The 19,774-nt window shown below is 51.1% G+C and overlaps 1 protein-coding gene across 6 annotated transcripts in view; it reads left to right on the top strand.

Moving 5' to 3' along the window:
* Window positions 1-17,568, top strand: part of JSRP1 (junctional sarcoplasmic reticulum protein 1) — a 62,389-nt gene extending 44,821 nt beyond the window's left edge. The window contains exons 1-8 of one of the 6 annotated variants that reach the window (XM_032779801.2): window positions 2,376-2,458; window positions 2,792-2,870; window positions 4,939-5,076; window positions 7,951-7,997; window positions 12,696-12,849; window positions 13,482-13,634; window positions 15,120-15,214; window positions 16,192-17,568. In XM_032779801.2, the coding sequence (XP_032635692.1) occupies window positions 4,959-5,076; window positions 7,951-7,997; window positions 12,696-12,849; window positions 13,482-13,634; window positions 15,120-15,214; window positions 16,192-16,725 (1,101 nt within the window). In that variant the 5' untranslated portion in view covers window positions 2,376-2,458; window positions 2,792-2,870; window positions 4,939-4,958 and the 3' untranslated portion in view covers window positions 16,726-17,568. The other 5 variants (XM_032779800.2, XM_032779803.2, XM_032779799.2 and 2 more) reach the window with 5 other exon arrangements.
* The last annotated feature ends 2,206 nt before the right edge of the window (window positions 17,569-19,774 follow it).

Raw genomic sequence — 19,774 nt, 5'->3', positions numbered from 1 at the left:
GTTGAGTGAGATTTCTGTGGCTGCGTTGTGGCAGGAGGTCAGACTAGATCAGGGTGTCGGCAGGGCAGGTGCAAACCATTTAGGCGAACTAGGCGGTGCTAGGGCGCCAAGATTTGGGGTGCCAAAAAGCGGCGCCCCCCCAAAATTTTTTAAAGTTGCAGGGCTGGCTGCGTAGTCTGAGCTGCCGGCCGGCAGCAGCTGCCTGCAGCCCGGAAGCTTGGGCGCCTCCTGCGTCAGCGCGGCAGCCTGGCAGCCAGCAAGTTAGGCGCCCCGGGTCACGGAGCCGCCGCCAGGGCCCGGCAACCCCAGGGCGTCCCCCGGGTCAGGGAGCCGCCACGGGTCCGGCCAGGGCACCCCGGCAGGGCCATGGCGATGCCCGGCCCCGGGTCAGGGAGCGCCGCTGGCGGGTCGGCGGCCCGGGCGCTCGCCGGGTCAGGGAGCCGCCGCCATGACCTGGCACCCCAGGGCACCCCCCCTGTCCCCCCGGGGTCAGGGAGCCGCGGCTCCACCAGAACCGCGAGACCCGCGCGGGGGGCGGCGAAATGTCCCGGCACCTAGGGCGTCAGAAATCCTAGTGCCAGCCCTGGGTGTTGGCAACCTTTCAGAAGTGCTGTGCCGCGTCTTCATTTATTCACTCTAATTTAAGGTTCCGCATGCCAGTAATACATTTTAGCGGTTTTAGAAGGTCTCTTTCTATAAGTCTATAATATAGAACTAAACTATTGTTGCATGTAAAGTAAATAAGATTTTTTAAATGTTTAAGAATCTTCATTTAACATTCAGTTAAAATGCAGAGCCCCCCGAACTGGTGGCCAGGACCCGGGCAGCGTGAGTGCCACTGAAAATCAGCTCATGTGCTGCCTTTGGCACATGGGTCAGAGGTTGCCTACCTCTGGACTAGATGACCATAATGGTCCCTTCTGACCTTAAAATCTATGAGTCTACAGGACTCGGACCTCTGTTTTTGAAAATATAGGCCTGGATCCTGGGTTGCATCCTCCACAGCTAAGGAGTGGGAGAAAAGTGGCATTGTTACATTTCATACACTCTGTTGTGGGATCAACAGGCTGCTGGGCCAGTGCCCCGCATAGAGTACAGTAGTCTAAGGGAGTAAAGACCCTGTGGACAGCCTCCCACCCCCTATATTCACACACAGCAGGAGCCAAGAGGCACGCTCCTATAGCAGTTGAATCCTACCTAAGGATTCCCGCATCCAGGAGGTCTTCTCAAGGTTCAGAATTCCTGGTTTTCCAACTCTTTTGGAACCACTGTGCAAGGACCAAGATCGGGCCCAGATACTGGCCCACAGAATACCCACATTGTGGGCTGTATTACTGGAGGAACCTTGCTTTTTGCATTTCCCTGTTTTTAAAAGACTGTTATTTAACTGTGCAACAGAATTTTTGCATTAGCACCTTTTGGGGGGTATTTAGTTTCCTTGTTTTTTTAAGGGAAGGGAGGAGAGGGGAAAGTCTCCTGGTTAATCATGTTAGTATTTAAATGTTCCCAGTTAAGCTTTCAAGTACCCACCACAATAGGGTGACAGGGGCAGATATTGGACTGAGTGTGATGAAAGGAGAGTGGCCGGGGTGAGTTCGTGCCTTTGGTGCCGGTTGGCTAGAGCCAGTTCCTTGCAAGGCTGGGTTAACAGGGCAGCAGCACAGCTGTGAGCAGACCTCTATGCAGCAAGGTGCCCAATTTTATCCCCCTTCCATGAGTAGCCCCACTGGCATCAGTTGGACTCATGAGAATAAAGGTTATAGGAGCAGGTCCTATGAAGTTCAGCCATTTGCGTCATCTGCAAATAAAGAACCTGCTCTTGACTCTAGGAAATAATGTCCGTTTTTTACCCTTCTGTAACTTGAGTGTCTGAATACGCTCGGCTCGATTCTCCTCTTGCATACGCTGTTGGAAATGAGAAGTTACTCAGCTCAAGTTAACGGCATTTGCGGCTATTCGGCACTATCTGCAGTAGCACTTTACAAACATTCATTCATTGAGCACTTTGCACTATTGTGCCCTCAATAAGCTCCAGTTTGGGGAATGAACATTTGACAGATTTTCAGCCCTGGCTTCCTAGCACCATATTCCTGGCAGGGTGGTCCCAACCCTATTGCTTTTCATAGGCTACTCCTTCATCCTTCCCATTTCCCATCCTATATCCCTGCTACACATAACAGCTCCGTGGGTCCCTTGTTTCTGAGAGCAGCCAAGGCAGCAGCTGGATCTGTCATGAAAGGAAGCAGATGAGCCTCGTGTTATTCTTGCTCTCGTTCAGAGTGAAGTCAGACCCTCTTCTGTCTCCCAGGGCTGAATATGAAAGCTATGATGGCATTAGCGTCCTGTGATTGGTTGATATTTTGCTCTGGCAGAAATCAGCACCTGTTGCTGTATATTACTCTGTAGAGACTGAACCAGACACGAGGCTGAAGGAAAGACGGATACGTTCAAGCCCTAGGTATGCCTTTTGTGGGATTTTAACTCTTTTAAGAAATACAGGAAAACCCATGGCCATGGAATGCTCGCCTGGAGTCACAAGTTAGTTACTGTCTAGCCGGGGATAGATCTGTGTATGGAAAGAGCCTGTAATTCCGCTCCCTTGAAGGAGTTGATGGAGAGGGGAAGGGGGCTATTTTTGGAAGCTTCTTTGGTGTGACTTAGTGGATTCAAACGTCAGATCTTGGACCTGAGCTCGTCTCTGAAAAGCCGTTGCTGACATGAAGGTAGAATTGTAGGATTATTTACATGTTGTCTCCATGGTGTCCGCAGACATGTTAGGTTCTTTATACAGCTCTGCACTAAGGGGTTTACAACCAACAGACCAAGTGTAGGGTTGTGTGCGGGGGAAACACACCGTGAGACATTCTTAGGTGAGTCTTTCAAGACCTTTTAAAAGGATTCCGAGAGCACAGTGGAGGAATGAGTTTGAATAGCAGAGACTAGGCGTGTGAGCTGTAATTGCCACATTTGGCCTACACAGTTGTCACAGTGTTAATATCTTAACTGCTACTTCGTAAAATGCTTTGAGAGCTCAGAGATCTGACCCATGAAACCAAATTCTGGTCTACTGGCTGATGTCACCTGTTCTAGGACCATTTTGACCATCTACTCTGTTGACCCAGCCCCAGGCTGTCAGCTTAGGCTTCCTCGCTTTATGAAGGTAGGGACATATGATGGATGTGAATGGGGTTCCAAAATGTCTGTAATTCAGCTGTTGGAATCCTGAAACAATAGTGTCTGTGTGTAAGCACACGCTCCCTCCCAGCCCAAAAGGTCTGTCAGATGTGGTACGGCATAAATGGACCAGGTAACAGCCATTAGCGAGTGTGGGGCTTCAGGGTATCCGTGAACCACGTCTAGTATTGGCTCCTGCTTTGCAGCAGTATCACACTCCTAGTCCAGTTGAGCATGTACTGGAGTTGGGAGGCAGGAGCAGTCAGTGAACTGGCTGAGGAGAGGGAGAAATTCCAGCCGGGCTCAAGTTCTGTCATTACCTCCCTTAACGCTGTCTGAAAAAGGTGGTTTTCTGCAGATTGAGCAGAGCAGCCGCAGCCCAGAACAGGAGAGAAATCGATGACTCAGCGCTGAACTGTTGAGACTAAAAAGGTGCTTCTGTTAAGTCATCAATTTCCCTTCCTGGTAGACAGCAGCCTCACTCTCCTATTTGCACAAAGCTTCCTGCTTCAGCAGCATCAGCCCAGCTTGGGCACAGGCTGAGGACAAGGTCTTCATTGTTATAACAGAGGGACACAGAAGGCAACTGGGGCCCTTCACGGCTTCAGACGTCTGTGGCTACAACCTTCGCAACCAAAGGCTGATGCGGTGCCTAGGTCAGGTATTGGAGCCCTGGGGATAGGTTTGCTATTCGGAGACTCTGCTCAGAGACAAGGAAGTGAACCCAGAAGCCCAGAATTTCAGAACTCACTGTGCAAGCCCTGCTTTAGGAAGAATCCAGCTCTGAACCTCCTAACAGTTAATGTATGTACCTGATGCATCCTGACAGCCCACTAGCCTTAATCCATTGAAAATGGGGAGCATAGAAAATTCTTGCATTGGGGAGCAGCAGCACTGAAAGTGTTAATTGCTTTAGGGTTAGCGCGTGTGCCATTAGAACATTGGCATTCTCTTAACAATAGCAGTCCTCCATTTCTACAGCACCTTTCCCTCAAAGGGCTTTCAACCTGGGAATTGCTTCACCTATCCCTACAATGCAGCTGCCTCCGGGATGGAGCGCTGCAGCTGTTTAACAGTACGTAGCAGCGCTGCCCAACAGTTAAGAGCAGGACGCAAAGCAGAAGTGGAATTTGAGGGGGAAGTTAGAGAGACAGTGGCACTACCCAAATTGGAAGTTGTTCAGAACACTATGGTTTACACCTCTATTTTTAGAAAGTTGCCATAGGATCTTTAATGATGACACATGGGCTGGATCTCAGTTTTATGTATCCAGATTCCAGCAGAACATGGGCATTTCAAGTGGGGTGCACCATTACCAAGATCTTAAGGACCTGTGGTATTTTCCTGCTGTGATCCATGGACTTTTGATCCTTTAAACATATATATGTTGTAAGATTTCTGGTCTAATGGGCTGAGCACAAGACTGAGAGCCAGGACATTCCTGAGACGCAGTTCCAGCACTGGCATTGACTCATCCTGTGGCTGAGTCACTTAACCTCTCTGTATCTCACATTATTCCTCTTTAGAGTAGGCCTAGCCTGGAGCAGGGTTGTGAGAGTGCGTGACAAGCCTTTGAGATCCTCCACGGAAAGGCTCTCTGGAAGTGCTGTGGCTGGTACTGTTTGCAGCGATGTATTCACACATGTATACCTGTGTCATTCAGGCACTCCACCTGAATTCCATTGTCTTGGATGTCAGTGCTCCCCCTTGCCAGCTGTGTTGTGTGCCGAATGCAATCCATTTGTTTTGCCTCTCTCTATTTAGCAAGACTTCCTGGAAGTGACATGGCAACAGGCATTGGAGAGGTATTGGAGAGAGACCTGGAGTGTCCTGAGGCCATACAAGAGCTGCCAGTGCTGGTAGAGAGAATTCTAAGGCTGTCGAGGGAGGACATGAAAAAAGGTACCTCGTCCCCACTTTGACACTGGAGGCCATACTAGTAAGACTTTCCCAGCCGTAGATGCACAGGCTATTCTTGCCTCCAAGGAGTTAAAAGGCAGTTGGGCTGTGCTGATACCATTGGAAATCTTCCTTGACATGTCTTCTGAGGGGATTATATGCTTAAGATTCTGATCTTTGCAGTGAGAACAGCTTATTGGAAATTATTAAGTGACCTTGGAGCTTGCAGAGAGCTTTAGTGCCAGCTTTTAGAAATGTGGTAAGATCCAGGTCAGGAATGCAGGCATTGGACTATTTGCCTTATTCTTTAAAGGTGACCTTTAAAGAAGAAGATATGAGATTTTTATACCCAGTTTTGCTTCTTTACGTAGCATTGCATTTTATTTAGAAAAGGCCCAACAGAAGATTTTAAACGTTCTCTTTTCTGCTTGTTTGCTTATACTAGAAATTCAGGGCCGTTGCACCCTTTTTCTGAGAACACCATATGGATGTCTTTTTTATTCAGACTGCATAAAATATTTTGGATTGTATGGTTCTGTGAATGCCTCTCACTCAAACCCTGATGAACAGTTGGGAGAAAAGCACTTTTGTTAAAGATTCTTCATATTTGCATCTTTAAGCAGAGAATGGCTCCAGTCTACATCTCTGGGTCTTCTTTGGGATATCAGACTCCCTGGTTTCTGGAAGACCAGATTTAACATTCCTGATATTTCTAATGCAGAACACAAGTAGAATTTTGTAATTATTAATAAATAAATTAGGCCTTCTTTACACATCAGAAAGAAAAAAAGGGACAAATTAAATTGTTCTGCTCTTGACATGACCTTTTGAATTACATTTCAAGAATCTGTATTTTCTTACTATTCATTGGCCCATGACTAGTGCTAGGGGGTGGAGGTAGGAAATCTTAATGGTCCTGAAAATCCTTAGTAGCCCAAAGCTTAAAAAATTCCAGAGCTTTGATGAACCTTTACACATACCATATGCAACTCAGATCCAATCCTGCCCCCCACTGAAACTAAGGGAATTTTGCCATTGACTTCAATGAGAGCAGAACGGGACCTTTAAATACTGTAGATTTCCCCAGGACAGATAAAGCCTCATTAAGTTGAGGCATTATTTTAATGAGTTTCTATTGAACTTTGATACGTGCCAAACCATTATAAATAGAAAACGACAGTTAAGAGCTAACCAAGGAGAAGCCCCATCATGCAATGAATGCATCATCGTATTTACTGTATCAAGCCACCGGAGAAATCCAATTACCAACCTGCTTTTTCTTTTATGCTTCGTTTGTGACGTGATGTTAACAGCCACAGTCTCAAGATCCAGTTGCAGTTGTGGGTGCTCGCTCGGCTAAAGCTCAGGCCCTGGCACAACATGCCATTGGAAAGCTGGGATTCCAAGCTGCCTTCCGATGGCATAGAGCACCACGCTGGGGCTGCTGCAGTGCTCCAGTTAGAGGGCCGTAAATGTAGCTGTGAAAGTAGGTTGGGGGAGTAAGATGATCGATCCTGACCCCTGGGTTGTCAATCTGCTCTGACTAGATATAAGAGGTATCTTCCACTGAAAAACAAATTCCCAGCTTCTTGAGGGGTTATTGTCATCTTCTGTAGTGCAGGGGATTTCTGAGATCTCAGCTCTGAAGTATGGCCTGGTTCCTCAGGCTAACTTTTAGATCACCATTTCAGGAATGACGACAGCCAGCATCCAGCCTGCGCCCAGGGTCCTTTTCTAGCCTTGCTGAGACGTTGGGATGTTTTCAGGGGATTCTTGTGCATCTCAGGCTCCATCAGGTTAGAAGGGGAGGCCCTGAGCCATTACCAGTCAGTTTGAAATACAAAGGGACAGAAGCGCTATACCCCCACTGCACTGTTGCACCCGGGGCTGCAGTTTCTAGCACCGCCTGATGTTGACCCTGTTTTTGGTGCATCCTTGGAGCAGAGAAGGAAGCCAGGATGCCTGGCCAGCAGATACATGTGTTTTGCGGGTGACATCACAGTTTCTCCTGCAGCTTTTTTTTGCCTGGGAGGTCCAGGGAGTTTATCCCATCACTTTCAGTTGCCTGGTGCTTGCCAGCTCCAGGTTCCATTCCGACACCAAGATTTTTTCATTTGAAGGCCAGTTGGGCTGCTGCTGTGAAAGGGAACTTTCAGTGTGGCAGGTGAGAACTGGCTTTTAACTCCTGCTTAACCAGTCTCATTGTAAGTGTGAAAACCTGCCTTGCTGAGTGATTACTGATGTGAGAAAAGTACCCAAACATCTTCCCCAGTAATTGCGTCCACTTCACTGCACAACGTAGCACTACTTCACCCCGGGATCCTGCACGAATTCACAGGCCGCGGGCAGCATGGTAACAGTTTTCAAGTACATAAAGGGTTGTTACAAGGAGAAGGGAGAAGAATTGTTCTTCTTAACCTCCGAGGATAGGACAAGAAGCAATGGACTTAAATTGCAGCAAGGAAGGTTTAGGTTGGACATTAGGCAAGGCTTCCTAACTGTCAGGATGGTTAAACACTGGAATAAATTGCCTAGGGAAGCTGGGGAATCTCCATCATTGGCAATTTTTAAGAGGTTAAACAAACACCTGTCAGGAATGGTCTAGATAATACTTCGTCCTGCCATGAGTGCAGGGGATTGAACTACATAACCTCTCTAGATCCCTTCCAGTTCTACGATTCTGTGGTCTATATAGAGGCTAGGACCTTTGGTCCAGAGGCACAGCTCCTTGAGTTCAAGGACAATTTATTGATGTAGTAGTCATAAGGCTTTTATCTTCTCTGCAGGCCGGCCCCTAGGCGGCAAGATGATCACATGCTATGAGCCCCTCACGCTGTCCATACTTTGTTTTATTTTGCTTGCACTTGTTTTTAACAGATGCTGAAGTGCCACAAAGCGAAGAGGAGGTAAACAGTAGCTCACACGTAAGTAGCATCTATCTAGTAATCCTCTTTATAACTATCTCCAGACTTGAGTTTGCGGTGCTGAAGGCCCGGGCTATGTGACACTGGATGTTTGCAACAGCCCTTACAGTCTACAAGAAAGGCAGCAGAGGCCTGGTCTTTGGATCTCAGGGAGCAGGGTGGGCCTACTACCCCTTTCCCAAGATTTGCCTGGATACTTGGTATATCCAGTTAAATCAGCAGCAGGGCCTTGGATTCTTATGATTTTGATAGATTAAATTAGCACTGGTGAGAGGTGCTGGATTGACAGCCCTGGAGAGCGAAGGCCTCAGGTTGCCCACAGCAAAGGTGCAGGAGCAGGGCAAGCATCCACTGTATTGTCGTGACAATGTGCTGTAACTCTGGCCGGGAGGGGCTGCCCCTGTAGGTTGGAGGGGAGTCTCATGGGAGGGGAGTCCTGGGCCTCAGACTGCCAATGAGGGGGGGCGGTTGGGAGGTGTCTGTTGGGACTTCGCCCACTTCCTATCAATCATTTAACACAGGCCACCAAGCAGCCATCAGATGGCTCTTACCAAGCTGGGTTGGACCTAGACATGAAAGGTTCCATAGCTCATTGCCCTGATCCCTCCATTCCCTGGGGGAAGAGCTCTTGGCATGTGCTCTCAACACCTCTGCTTCATCAGCTCCAGGACCTCTATGGGAGTGAGGACACACAGGCTCAGATCCTCCCTGGTATTTAGGCACCTAACTCCCATTGATATCAGTGAGAGTTGGGAACCTAAATACCTCTGAGGATCTAGGCAACAGTGCCTCAGAAGGACTTAGAGTAGAGGAGGAAAGCAGCAAGGAGACCGTTGCTTGTTTCCTGTAGGCATAAGGCATAGCTTGGCTCAGAGAAACAGGGAGGAAGAGACCAGTCACAAGTGTGGAAAACGGCCTCCCATAAACTAAGAGGGCTGTGAGGTTAGGCTCAACTTGGCGTTGTGTGAGGCAGTGGGAGAGAAGATGCTAGGCAGGAAGATCACCATTACGAAGCATCTAACCAGCAGCTGACCGTGCAAAGGAGTGTGTTACTTAGGGGTTCTGATGCAAAGGACAGGTTGGGAAGCTGACACAGATGTTCTAGGGGGTGATAGAGGAATTTCTGGGGTGCCAATAGGCTGGGCTTGTGGGGAGTTGCTGAAGGTACCACAGAGAACATGATGATGGAAGAAATAAGACTAGGAACATGTAGTTGGAAGACAGGAGTGAGAGGAGACCAATCAGACCTCCTGTCTACTTCATCCCATAACAGAAGAGCAGGGGAGAACCCACTGAAATGAAAGGGAAGCCAATTCGCAGGAGAGAAAACCTGCTTTAGACCATCACAGTGATCAGGTTAACCACTATACTGCCCACCTGGTGGCCCATCAGGGCACAACTCACCCAGTCACAGGTTTCCGCTGGTAGATCACTGTCTCTCACAAAGTCCAACGTAGCAGTGCATTAACCCTCCAGCCGAGGCACACTTCAGTCCTTTCCAGGGTATTAAGGTTCAAAGAAATCAGGACAAAACACAACTCAAAACAGGGAAATGCAGCAAACCTTGAGCAGGACTCCACCCTTCTGTTTAAGGCTTGTTTTCCAATAACCAGTATTCCAGCCATTCTCCTAAGGGTTGATTCATCCCTTGTCCACCCAGCAAGCTACCCCAGTCTCTGGGCTATAAGCAGCCTTCTCTCACAGCAGGAGAAGCGGAGCTCTGCACTACTTCTGGGTCATCGCTGCATTGGGCCACGTCGCCTCCTTTTAATCCCTTGCTCCATGCCAGCAATTTGCTGCAGGGATAGTGGGGCAGGGTCAGTTGGGTCTTGTGACACTAACTAAGATAAAACCATAAAAGAAATCAGTCCTCATGCTTCAAGGTGTAAACTGATCCTCAGAGGGGGTCAGGACTGACTCCCTACAGCAGCTGCTTTTTCATAGTTCGATGAATCATGTGGGTTTTCCACCTTCCCCTGAAACACATGGCATTGGCCACAGTCAGATCCAAACAACAGGACCGGCTGGCCTGTTGGCTTTATGCAGGTGAGGAAATTCCAATGTTCCCCACTGGGAACAAAAGCAAGAGTCCTTTCTGTGGGCAACATTTAGCTGGAAACATGGCCTTCTCAGGGCTTTGAGGGGAATCACAGTCCACCCGTGTGCAGTCAGAGCCAAAGGTATCATTATTCAGCTGTTGCTGTCACTGATCTCAGTAGCCTGGCAGCTCTCCCCCATCTGCTAGGAACTGGGGCCTCTGACATATTTATTAATGAGTCAGTCGTACTGCACCTCTGGAGTCTGATTCATGGGGGAGCCCTGGTCTCTCTGTACCCTAGCAGGAAGGGACTAGAACCAGAACCAGGCCTCAGTGCCTAATTTATCTCCGTTTCTAAGCTCCCTCTCTCCAAAGGATACGTTGTCCTCTGGGCAGACACGTCAAATCGGATTAGCGGCTGCAGCTAAGCAGTTCTGCAGAGCGTTTGTGCTCAGCAAAATGCCTTTTACCAAAGGTTTGGCTCCCATTGACGTGCCAGGGATCGAATCACATAAATAAAATGAACCAACAAGAGCATGATTGTATCCTGAGCTCAGCACAGCCCCTGCCAGTTTCCACAGGAGGCCAGGCAGAGGTTGATAGGGCTCTCTGGGGTAGAGTGGAACACTGCCATGGGGGTATTGCATAATGCAGGAGCGTTTCAGAGGCAGAAGATAATACAGAAGTGGATTCTAGTAGATCTCACACACTGCGGTGGATGCTCGAACCCTGTCAGATTCAGCTTCATAGCCATCAAGCAAACTATCGAGCCTGTGAGATTAGACAGAGTCATGTAATGAGTATTTCCCCTCCCCCTGAGTTTTCATCCTTTGTGCTGTCATCTCTTCTCTGGCTTCCAGGCTTTGACACTCAAAGAGCCTTTGTTGGCAGGCCCTGAATAGGGCCCCATCAGAACGGACCCGTGGGTACAAACATGGCTCAGCAAGTCATTAGCTACACTGCCCAAGTGCAGCATAGAGAGTAGATCTGCTCCCAAATATAGGCTGTGTCACCTGACCTAAGGGAGACCCTCCAGCAGCTGGCAGGGCCACCCAGAGGGTTCAGAGGGCCTGGGGCAAAGCAAGGGAGCTGCGGGGCTTGTACTCATCCAGCGGTGGTCCGGGTCTTCGGCGGCATTTCGGCAGCAGGGGGCCCTTCAGTCGCTCCGCATCTTCAGCAGCACTGAAGGGTTCCCCGCCGCCGAAATGCTGGCCGAAGACCTGGACCACCACTGGGCCAGGGCTTGCGGGGCCTGGGGAAAACTGCCCCACTTGTCCCCCCCCCCCCCCCCGGGCGGCTCTGGCAGCTGGCACTAGGATTAAAGTTTTAGCCTCTCTAGGTAGACGTCACTAATAGGCCTCATAATTCACTACATGTGAGTGAGTCTGGTTCTCTCCAGCAGAGGGCAGTGGTGCACCCCCATCACATTACAAACTACAGCCCCCCCTCTGTCCTTGTTCCCTTCATTAGACCCAGGTACAAACCTCTCCCGTCCTCTCTGCCAGCCAGCAGCTCTCCCCTACTGGGGAACACACTGTAAACACGAGAGCTGTGCGCAGCTGGGAACTGCAGTGCGGTCCCTTACGAGTCCCACAGCTTGCCACCCTGCTGGCCTTGACCAGTCTGTCCAGTTCATCCACCTCTGGGGTGGAGCACGATAGCTGCTTAACACTCCTCGGGAACTGGAGAAGAATACGGTGCTGGTATATGGAATCAGTCCTCCTTAAGCAGGAGGTGTTTGCTAAAGAAAATGGCCAAATGCAGCCAAACAGCCAGGGTTCCACACAGATTGAGTCCCAGCTTTGTGTCTCTTCTTAGCCAGGCACCACGTCTTGTTTAGAAGTCAGTGCAGGCAGCATAGAGAGACATCTGGTGGATGACTAATGCCTTGCAAACATCATTACAGATAATTGTAGCTTGGTGCTGAGGGGATTACGGCCAAACTGTCTCTGGTTTGGAATGTAGCAAACACCAGGGTAAAAGCCTCCACTGTTGTGATGACCAGAACTGGTCTGGGCCTTGGTTTTACATCTCATCTGAACCACACCCCCATCCCCAGCACTTTGCTCGATAAAGTACCAGGAAGAAGAGTGCTGCTACCTGTCAAAGTAATGTCCTACAGGAGCTGGGTGTTCTTAGAGGTCTCCTGTCCCACGACATGACCCAGCCCAGCCCTGTTTAGCTTTCAGGAGCTGGTGTGATCACAGTACCCTCGCCATTTTTAGCTTAGCATAGCTGTATATGTTCATCTTATTTCTAGCCACCCTGGCTGAAGTGTCCTAATGTAATTGTCTCAATAATGTCCATCAGCGGTGAGTTCCAGAAGTCAATACGTTGTAGAAACAGATTTCTTGTTTCCCAGATTCATGTCTTCTGTCTTTTAATCGCGTGACAGCCAAGGTGTCAGGCACTGAACCAGGGACCTCCAGAGAATACAAGCACAAGCTGTTGAGTAAAGCAGCTTCCTAGCTCGGGCTCTATCAGCCACCTGCACTTTCGAAGGGGCCGTGTAACACACATGCCCCAGTGCCTTCCAACTGCGCTGCTTGTTTTTTCTCCATAATAGTTGCAGACAGATCCCCTGAGCTGCTTTGTTTCTCTCTCCCGGCTGCTCTGTTTGTGCTGGCCACGTGACCCATTCACTTTCTTACACCTTTCAGGGGCTAGAGAAGGAGGAGAGGAACACACTGCACGTCATCGAGAAGGATCTAGACGAGTTTGTGGAAAGCATAACTGACACACCAGTCGTCACGGAGAAGACAGTGACGAGGGTAGAAAGGGTGGAGGAGGCAGCCAGCTCTGCTTCGCCACATGGTACACTCGTCCCCATTTCTCCCCATTCAACCCAGGAGCCCTGATCCCTAAAGCATGTGGTAGAGCTGAGTTCTCTTCTCCATCATCCTAGTCCAATTCCATGGGGAGCTGCAGGGATCTGCCACCTCTGAAAACCAGGCCTCTTATTTAGCTGCCCTGCTTTTGAAAATTTTTACCTAAGTGACTTGCCTCTATTGAGGCACCAGAGAGACTGGAATAGAACCCAGGAGTCCGGACTTTAGTTATCCAGCCAACCCCCTGCTGGGCAGTTTATAGTAGGCCCATTTTGAACCTTGGCGGCAGAGCCACACGAAATTGCAATTAAGTCACAGCCCGAAACGAAGTAGCTTGATTCCCTCCCCGCAGGAGGACCCAGTGAACCCCAGGGAGAGCTGGGAGTGAGAATCCCCACTTATTTCCTTCCCTCCTTATGCTCCCAACCCTGCGATGGGGCCATTCTCCACTGGCTGGGATACAACTCAACAGACAGGAGTCCCTTGGGATTGTACCATTGTGTCTCCTTTGTGGCCAGACTAGGTGATGTTAAGGGATCTCTGTTCCCACTCTTAGCCCATTCTGCCAGGACAGGCCTGCTCCCCTATGGTAACACCACTTTCTTTGTGTCTCGTAAGTTCCCAAGACCCTTCCAGTGAAAAGGAAGGCCGAGCCCCGCACCATCGGCCCCATGAAGGAAGAGGTCCCCTGGGAGTGCCTTACTCTCAACAAGTGCATTCTCATCGCCTCTTTTGTCGCTCTGCTAAGCATGGGCTTCCAGGTCTTCCAAGGTGAGAGACATCAGAGCAGTGAGGCTGGGAGCTGGGCAGCATCAAGGGGATCAGCCTGTCCTGGGGGAGTGCTGGGCCTGGAGACTGACCCCCCCTTTTCACACCCAGGGGGCTCAGGAGTGAAACATTCCTGGAACAGAGTGGGGGAAGCTAGCGCTGCTGCTGACCATGTAGCGCATTAGTATTAGCAGTGCCACCTAGACCACGTGTGCTAATTTCACAGCAAGACCATCTCTGCCTCCAAGAGCTTACAGTCAAAACAGACAAGACCGGTGGGAGGGGAAACAGAGGCACAGAGAGCAAAGGGACTTGCCCAAGCTGGAATAGCAGGTCTGTGGCAGAGCTGGGTCTCCGGACTCCTAGTCCAGTGCTCAAGGATTTTGAGCAGATTTGAAAGCAAGAAGCAAACTCCTGCTGCCAGATAAACACGTTGGGCAGTGTCCGTACTGGGTCCTTGTGCTAGCCCGGGACAGATCCTGAGCTGCAGGAGCAGATTATGGCTGTTTTCTGTCCTTTGCTGCGGCTTAGTCTCCTTCAGTGGCATTCTCTAAGCCTGGAAGCTAAGGATTTAACCGTGAACTGGAATTGTGTAAATCAATCTGTTTGAGAGCCCAAACCCTTCACCACGTCTCTGTGCAGGCAGGAACCAACCAGCTACAGATGCTCCTCCAGCACTTACAGGTTCCTCCCTAGTCAGGGAAGCAGAGATAACACCTAGATCTATAGGGCAGCATTTTCAGACTAGGCACCACCAGCCATACTGAGGCCTGGCAGTAAAAGGGGGCTCAGGCTGAGCATCCAAAACCAGAGGCACCCACAAGTAGTGGGCACTCTGAAAATTGCTCCTGTCCTCACTCTGGGCCTTAGTTTCCCCATCTGTAAGACAAAGGATAATGAGAGTTACCTGCCTATCGTCCAGGACTCATCTACATGGGGACACTAAGGAAAATTAATCCAAATTAAGCAAAGGTGTAAATTTAAAGTGGATTAGTTAAACCACATTAAATCCTTGTGTGATTATCTTATTCAGACTTAATTCACTTTGGAAATGAATTAAGCAAACTCTGATAAAGGCCATTTTTTCTGAATAAGAGCATCCACACAGCAATTTAATGTGGTTTAATTAATCCACTTTAAAAATTAATGTGGATTAATTTCCTGGAGTATCCCGTATTGACAAGCCTGCACAACGGGGAGTGAAGACAAGCCTCAGTACTGCACTTCATGAGCCCTGGACATTATAGATCTAGAAACAAAATGGGTCCACAGCACCTGCTCAGATCTGAACCTGCACATCCTCCTTGTTCAGGCAGTTCTGGGTCAGGCTTTTAGCTTGAGCCTATTTCTAATGCATTCCCCACTGAAGTGTAACCAGCTCTGGGGTGGAAAGAAGCAGCTGTGAACCAGCACACAAGAACATTGCACAGTCTTTCCCTCTGTGCGTCTCCAAAGGGCTGACCTTGCCCACTGTCCCCCCATTCCCAGATGTCATCGACGTAGAAGACGAGGTTCCTGAAGCAGAGTCCAGCCTGTGGGCCCAGCCTGCGTGCAGCCTTCCCGAGGATGGTGCCGGCGAGAGGGTAAGGCAAGGAGCCGCAGTGCAGGAGGGGCCTTGGAGACACCATCTCCGAAAAGCAGCCAGTGGGCTCTAGGGGGAAGGTTTTAACTCTGCCCTCCACTAGTGATTGCATTCAGGTGCTGGGCTAGCGTCATGGCAGCGAAACCCATTTGTGACACCATGTTAGGGAGGGAACTGGGGAGTGGGGGGCACTATCCTCTCCTCCCCCAACCCCGCAGCAAAGCAGAGAAAATCAGCCAACACGTCATTGAAGCACAGAGCGTTCTGAGCCCTGGAGTCCCCGAGAAGGGCTTTCCCCTTGGACAGGGCCCATCCTGCAGCCCTTACTCACTCGAGCAGTCAGTCCCATTGAAGTCAGGGGGCGGCTCCCATGAGATGGGCTGCAGGGCAGGCCACAGCCATCTGGAGCCTTGGGACCATTTAGAGAGCAAGAGCCAGGCCAGGCTAATCTCATTGGGCCCAATCCTGCAAGACACAGGCCCTGCACCACTGGGCTAGACAGGAACTGAGGGCACTTGATGTCACCCAGGGACACTCGCCATGTCCCAGAATCAGGCCTAGCTTCAGGAAACGCTGAGCTGGTAGAAGGGAGCTCGAGAGCCGACACCTGTGGAGGTTGAGGCCTTGCCGACAGCCCCGTGCCAGGTCACTGCTAGTGCAGATGGGACCTTCCCAGCCCCTCTCTCTAACACGTAGGAGGGGAGCTCTGAGCTTGTCTGGCTGCTGCTTCAAGTGCCAGGGAGCCACAGATAAGCCTGGCAGGTCATGTGCCACGCCACAGCAGGGCCAAGGCTCTCTGTAAACAGGAGGGAACGAGGCAGGGTCCTGCATGGAACTGCTTGTGTCTGGGTTAGATGGCGTTAGCGCCAGCTGCCATGGCAATGGCCAGACAGACAGACGAAGGTCCTGGCGCCCTGGGCTGGCCCAGGACACAGTGGTAAGAGCAGACCCGTTGCCTTGCGCTGCTGTCCCCTGCAGGGAGAGCTGCGGTTTTTCAAGAGCTGGTTGAGCTGGTGGGAGCCGGAAGCAGCAGAAGATCCTGAAGCCAAGGTGGAAGGGACGCAGCAGGACTCCCCAGCCAGGGCAGAGCGGAGAAGGGGCCAGGAGAAGCCGAGCGCGCTGGAGAAGGAGGTGGAGAAGCCCAGAGAGAGTGAGGTGGCTCAGCCAGAGAGAGGCAGCAAGAAGGGGATGCAGCCCAGAGACAGGCCCCCCAAGGGCCAGGCCAGCAAAATGCACAGGGCCCCCCCAGCAGGCTCTGAGGAGGAGGAGGGGCAGCAGCGCAGCAGGAAGGAGGGCAAGCGGAGGGAGGGGAAGGAGCAGGGGGAGCGGCCCAGGCGGGATAAGGGGAAGGGTCGCCACCCCAAGCCTGACTCACCAGCCCAAGGGCCAGGCCACAAGGAGCACCGGCATGATGAAAGCGGGAAGCGGAACTCTAAGAAGCAGCAAGACGAGCACAAGGGCCGGAAGCCTTGGGAGCAGCACAAGTTCAGGGAAGGCAAGAGGCATGACTGAGAACCTGCCCCCTCACGCCTGAATAGTCTTGAGCAATGAGGTTGAACAACACTAAGTTTGGGGGCACCCAAATTCCCTGCCCCCCAAGGCTCCAGCCTGAAGGCAGCACGTAATCACCCCAGCACCAGGCTTTCCTTTCATCCCCGAGAGCCACGCTCACGTGAGAGATTTGCTGGCCATTGTTTTTTCCTCCCTAGACATTGCTTGTTTGCTGAGTTCCCCAGGAATTAAACACAGCTGCCATTGATAACCCTACCTGCGGTGACAGAGCAGCAGCATGGTTTTGCAGTTAGAGCCACAGACTGGGCAGTGGGAGATCCGAGTTCTGCTCCCAGCTCTACCCCTGACTTGCTGGGTGGGGCTGGGCAAGTCATGTCACTTCTTTGTGCCTTGTGTTTCCCCAGCTGTAAAATGGGGATGATGATACTTAGCTAAGGCCCAGGGGTTGCTGTGAGTGCAGGTGAGATGCTTTGAGATCCCTGAATTGGTGCTGGGTATCGCTGCTGGAGTGGGAGCATGGACGGTCTTGTCATGGGCCTTAGGTGCAAATTTGGACTCCCCTGAATTCGATGCTTAAAGGAGAGCTGAAAAGGGGGGGATGAGTTTGTCCTTTTGTGCTTCATGAGAGGTCCCCCAGCCCCACCAGAAATATTTTTCTGCTTGTTTTGTGACCTTACAAATAATCAGACTGTCCCGGTATTGCTGGAGGACTCTCTGGAGGTTTTGCATGTACAAAGAGCTCTCTCAGGGTCCACAGATGCCAGTTTTTAACCTCGAGAGCTTTTCTCCCAACTGTTTGTCAGACATCTGAATTAAATTGGTGTTAACAAAACCAAACCAAAAGACAAAGGTTCTAACAGCCTGAATAGAAATCCCAGTCCCTGCCACTGATTCAGGTTTCAGACCTCCATGGTGATCACAATGCTACAATCCTACTCATTTTCCAGTCATCCATAGAGACTTCTAAGGAAAGCTGAATGTCTAATGGCAAGCCCAAGCAGGTAGATGCTCGGGTGGGGGGAACCTTCTAGTTTTCCTTCTAAGACAGGAGCAAAAAAGGCACAACCCCCTATTTTCCTGTGCGTCCCCTTTTAGTGGCAGTTTGAATGTATAGAAACAGAAGCAAAGTACGCTACTTTTCAGTGCTTTAGTAAGAACAGAAGCAGCATTGCAGCCCCAAACAGCTGAGGTAAATAGTTTATTCTGACCTCTACTGAGTTAGCAAAAATGTCCTTTTTAATAATGTATAAAATTGAATGGTTTCAAAAACAAATCTGGGTCAAGATTTTTATACGTTTGGGTGAATCTTCGCACTGGATGGAAACAGCCCCATGGCCCAGGAGACAAAACTGCAGCGGTTCAGTCACAGCTGAATAATTAAAAATGAAAGATGCCAACATTAACCTGACATGATGAGCCCAGGCCTGCTCCCCTGGAAGTCACTGGCCGTGGGACTTTGCCAGCGTCTTCCCTCAGGTTGGAGTTACCGTTCTGTGGCATGGGGTGGCAGTGGCAGCCCAAGATTCATGCTAGATGGCTACAGCAGAGGGTGCTGCACGTCAGGCCTAGAGGCCCTGGCAGGGCTTTGTGAATAGCCAGCGCCTGTGGCAAGGGAGGGGGACTGAGAGGCATCAGCAGAGCTGCAAGAGGGGCCCAGCACTGGAATAGCAAGGGGTGCGTCCCTCCCGCAGCAAACAGAAACAGCAGAGCACTAGGTGCATGGCAGAGGCCTGTAACCACAGCTCCCCGTCAGCTTCCATGGAGCTGCACAAGCTCTGGGTCACTCAGGGATTCTGCACGGGGCAGACTGTGAGCTGGTTGGGCTGGGGAGGGGAGGGGGTGTGCACAGCAGCATTGAGATAAGCCAGCTGTGATAAATGAGGGAGGGTCCCTAAAGCCCTGGTGAGCAGCAGATCTTCCCTTCTCTTGCTTCGCTCTCGACGAGCTGCCTGCCCAAAGCATTGCGCCAAAGCACTGACTCTCAACCGATTTCCCCTTGTGGGCGGCACATGCAGCTCTCTGGGGGTTCTATGGGCTGCAGCCACACAAGATAAACGCTACCTGCATGGCCCTGAGGATGTCCCATGAGCTGCAGCCCAGTGCTGATTGGGCTGCAAGCGGCCAGCGGGCTGAGAATCACTGCTGTAAAGAGCCACAGCGCACTCCCTCCAAGTGAGGCTGAGTAAGCTGCCCGTACAGCACCCTGCCAGAGGAGGGCAGTCATGACCCCTGGAGCAGACTGCACCCTCCTGCCCCTTCTTCCTTTCTTCAACCGCACACACGTTGGGGTGGATTTGGAGTTGAACTGAGAGGCTAGGCAAGCTTCGGCCATAGCAATGCCATGCCCCTCATGGCTGGCCTGCAGCACCCCTGCCACACCAGCCTGATCCCCAGCCCTGCCATGCCCTCAGCCCTGCAGCCCCCCCTGCTCTGCCAGCCGCCCCAATGCATCACACACCTGCTCCGCAGCACCCTGTGCTCCACCAGCCTGATCCCCCTGTCTTCCACAGGCCTCTGGCCTGCGCTACACAGCCCCTGCTATGCCAGCCCAGGACCCCCCACCCCCACTCCCAGCACTGGCTCTCAGCACAGGATTTGAAGTGGCCTGTGTGCAAAGCCCAGCACCTGACCTAGCCCATGGCATCCATCAGTGGCACTAGCATGTTGGCATCAATCTCCTGTATGCAGACAGACTGTCCCCTCCCCCCATTACAGATTTTCCCCTAGGACGCCCCTCACCCTCGTCACAAAATGGTGAGAAATGAAACCAGATGATATTGAGAAATAACTGCACATACAAGAATCAGGCAGGAAGGGGCTGGGGTTCTGTTGCCCATCATGGCCTCTCCACATCCCACCTCTAACAAAGATGGAGGGGGTGGGGGTCAGATTTGGCCTATTGCTGCCCTCTAAGCTCCAGGAACACATCACTTGCACCACCCCAGCACTCTGCTGCCACTGAGGGGGCAGACGCACCTGGGGCTGCCATCATTTTCCTGGAGCATGATGGGCCCATAAACCTACCAGGGCCAGAGGGAAACATTGAGCC

Source organism: Chelonoidis abingdonii, chromosome 11, assembly GCF_003597395.2.
Source record: "Chelonoidis abingdonii isolate Lonesome George chromosome 11, CheloAbing_2.0, whole genome shotgun sequence".
Classification (NCBI taxonomy): domain Eukaryota; kingdom Metazoa; phylum Chordata; order Testudines; family Testudinidae; genus Chelonoidis; species Chelonoidis abingdonii.
The sequence above is the reverse complement of the archived record's forward strand: the minus strand, read 5'-3'. Positions and strand labels throughout refer to the sequence as shown.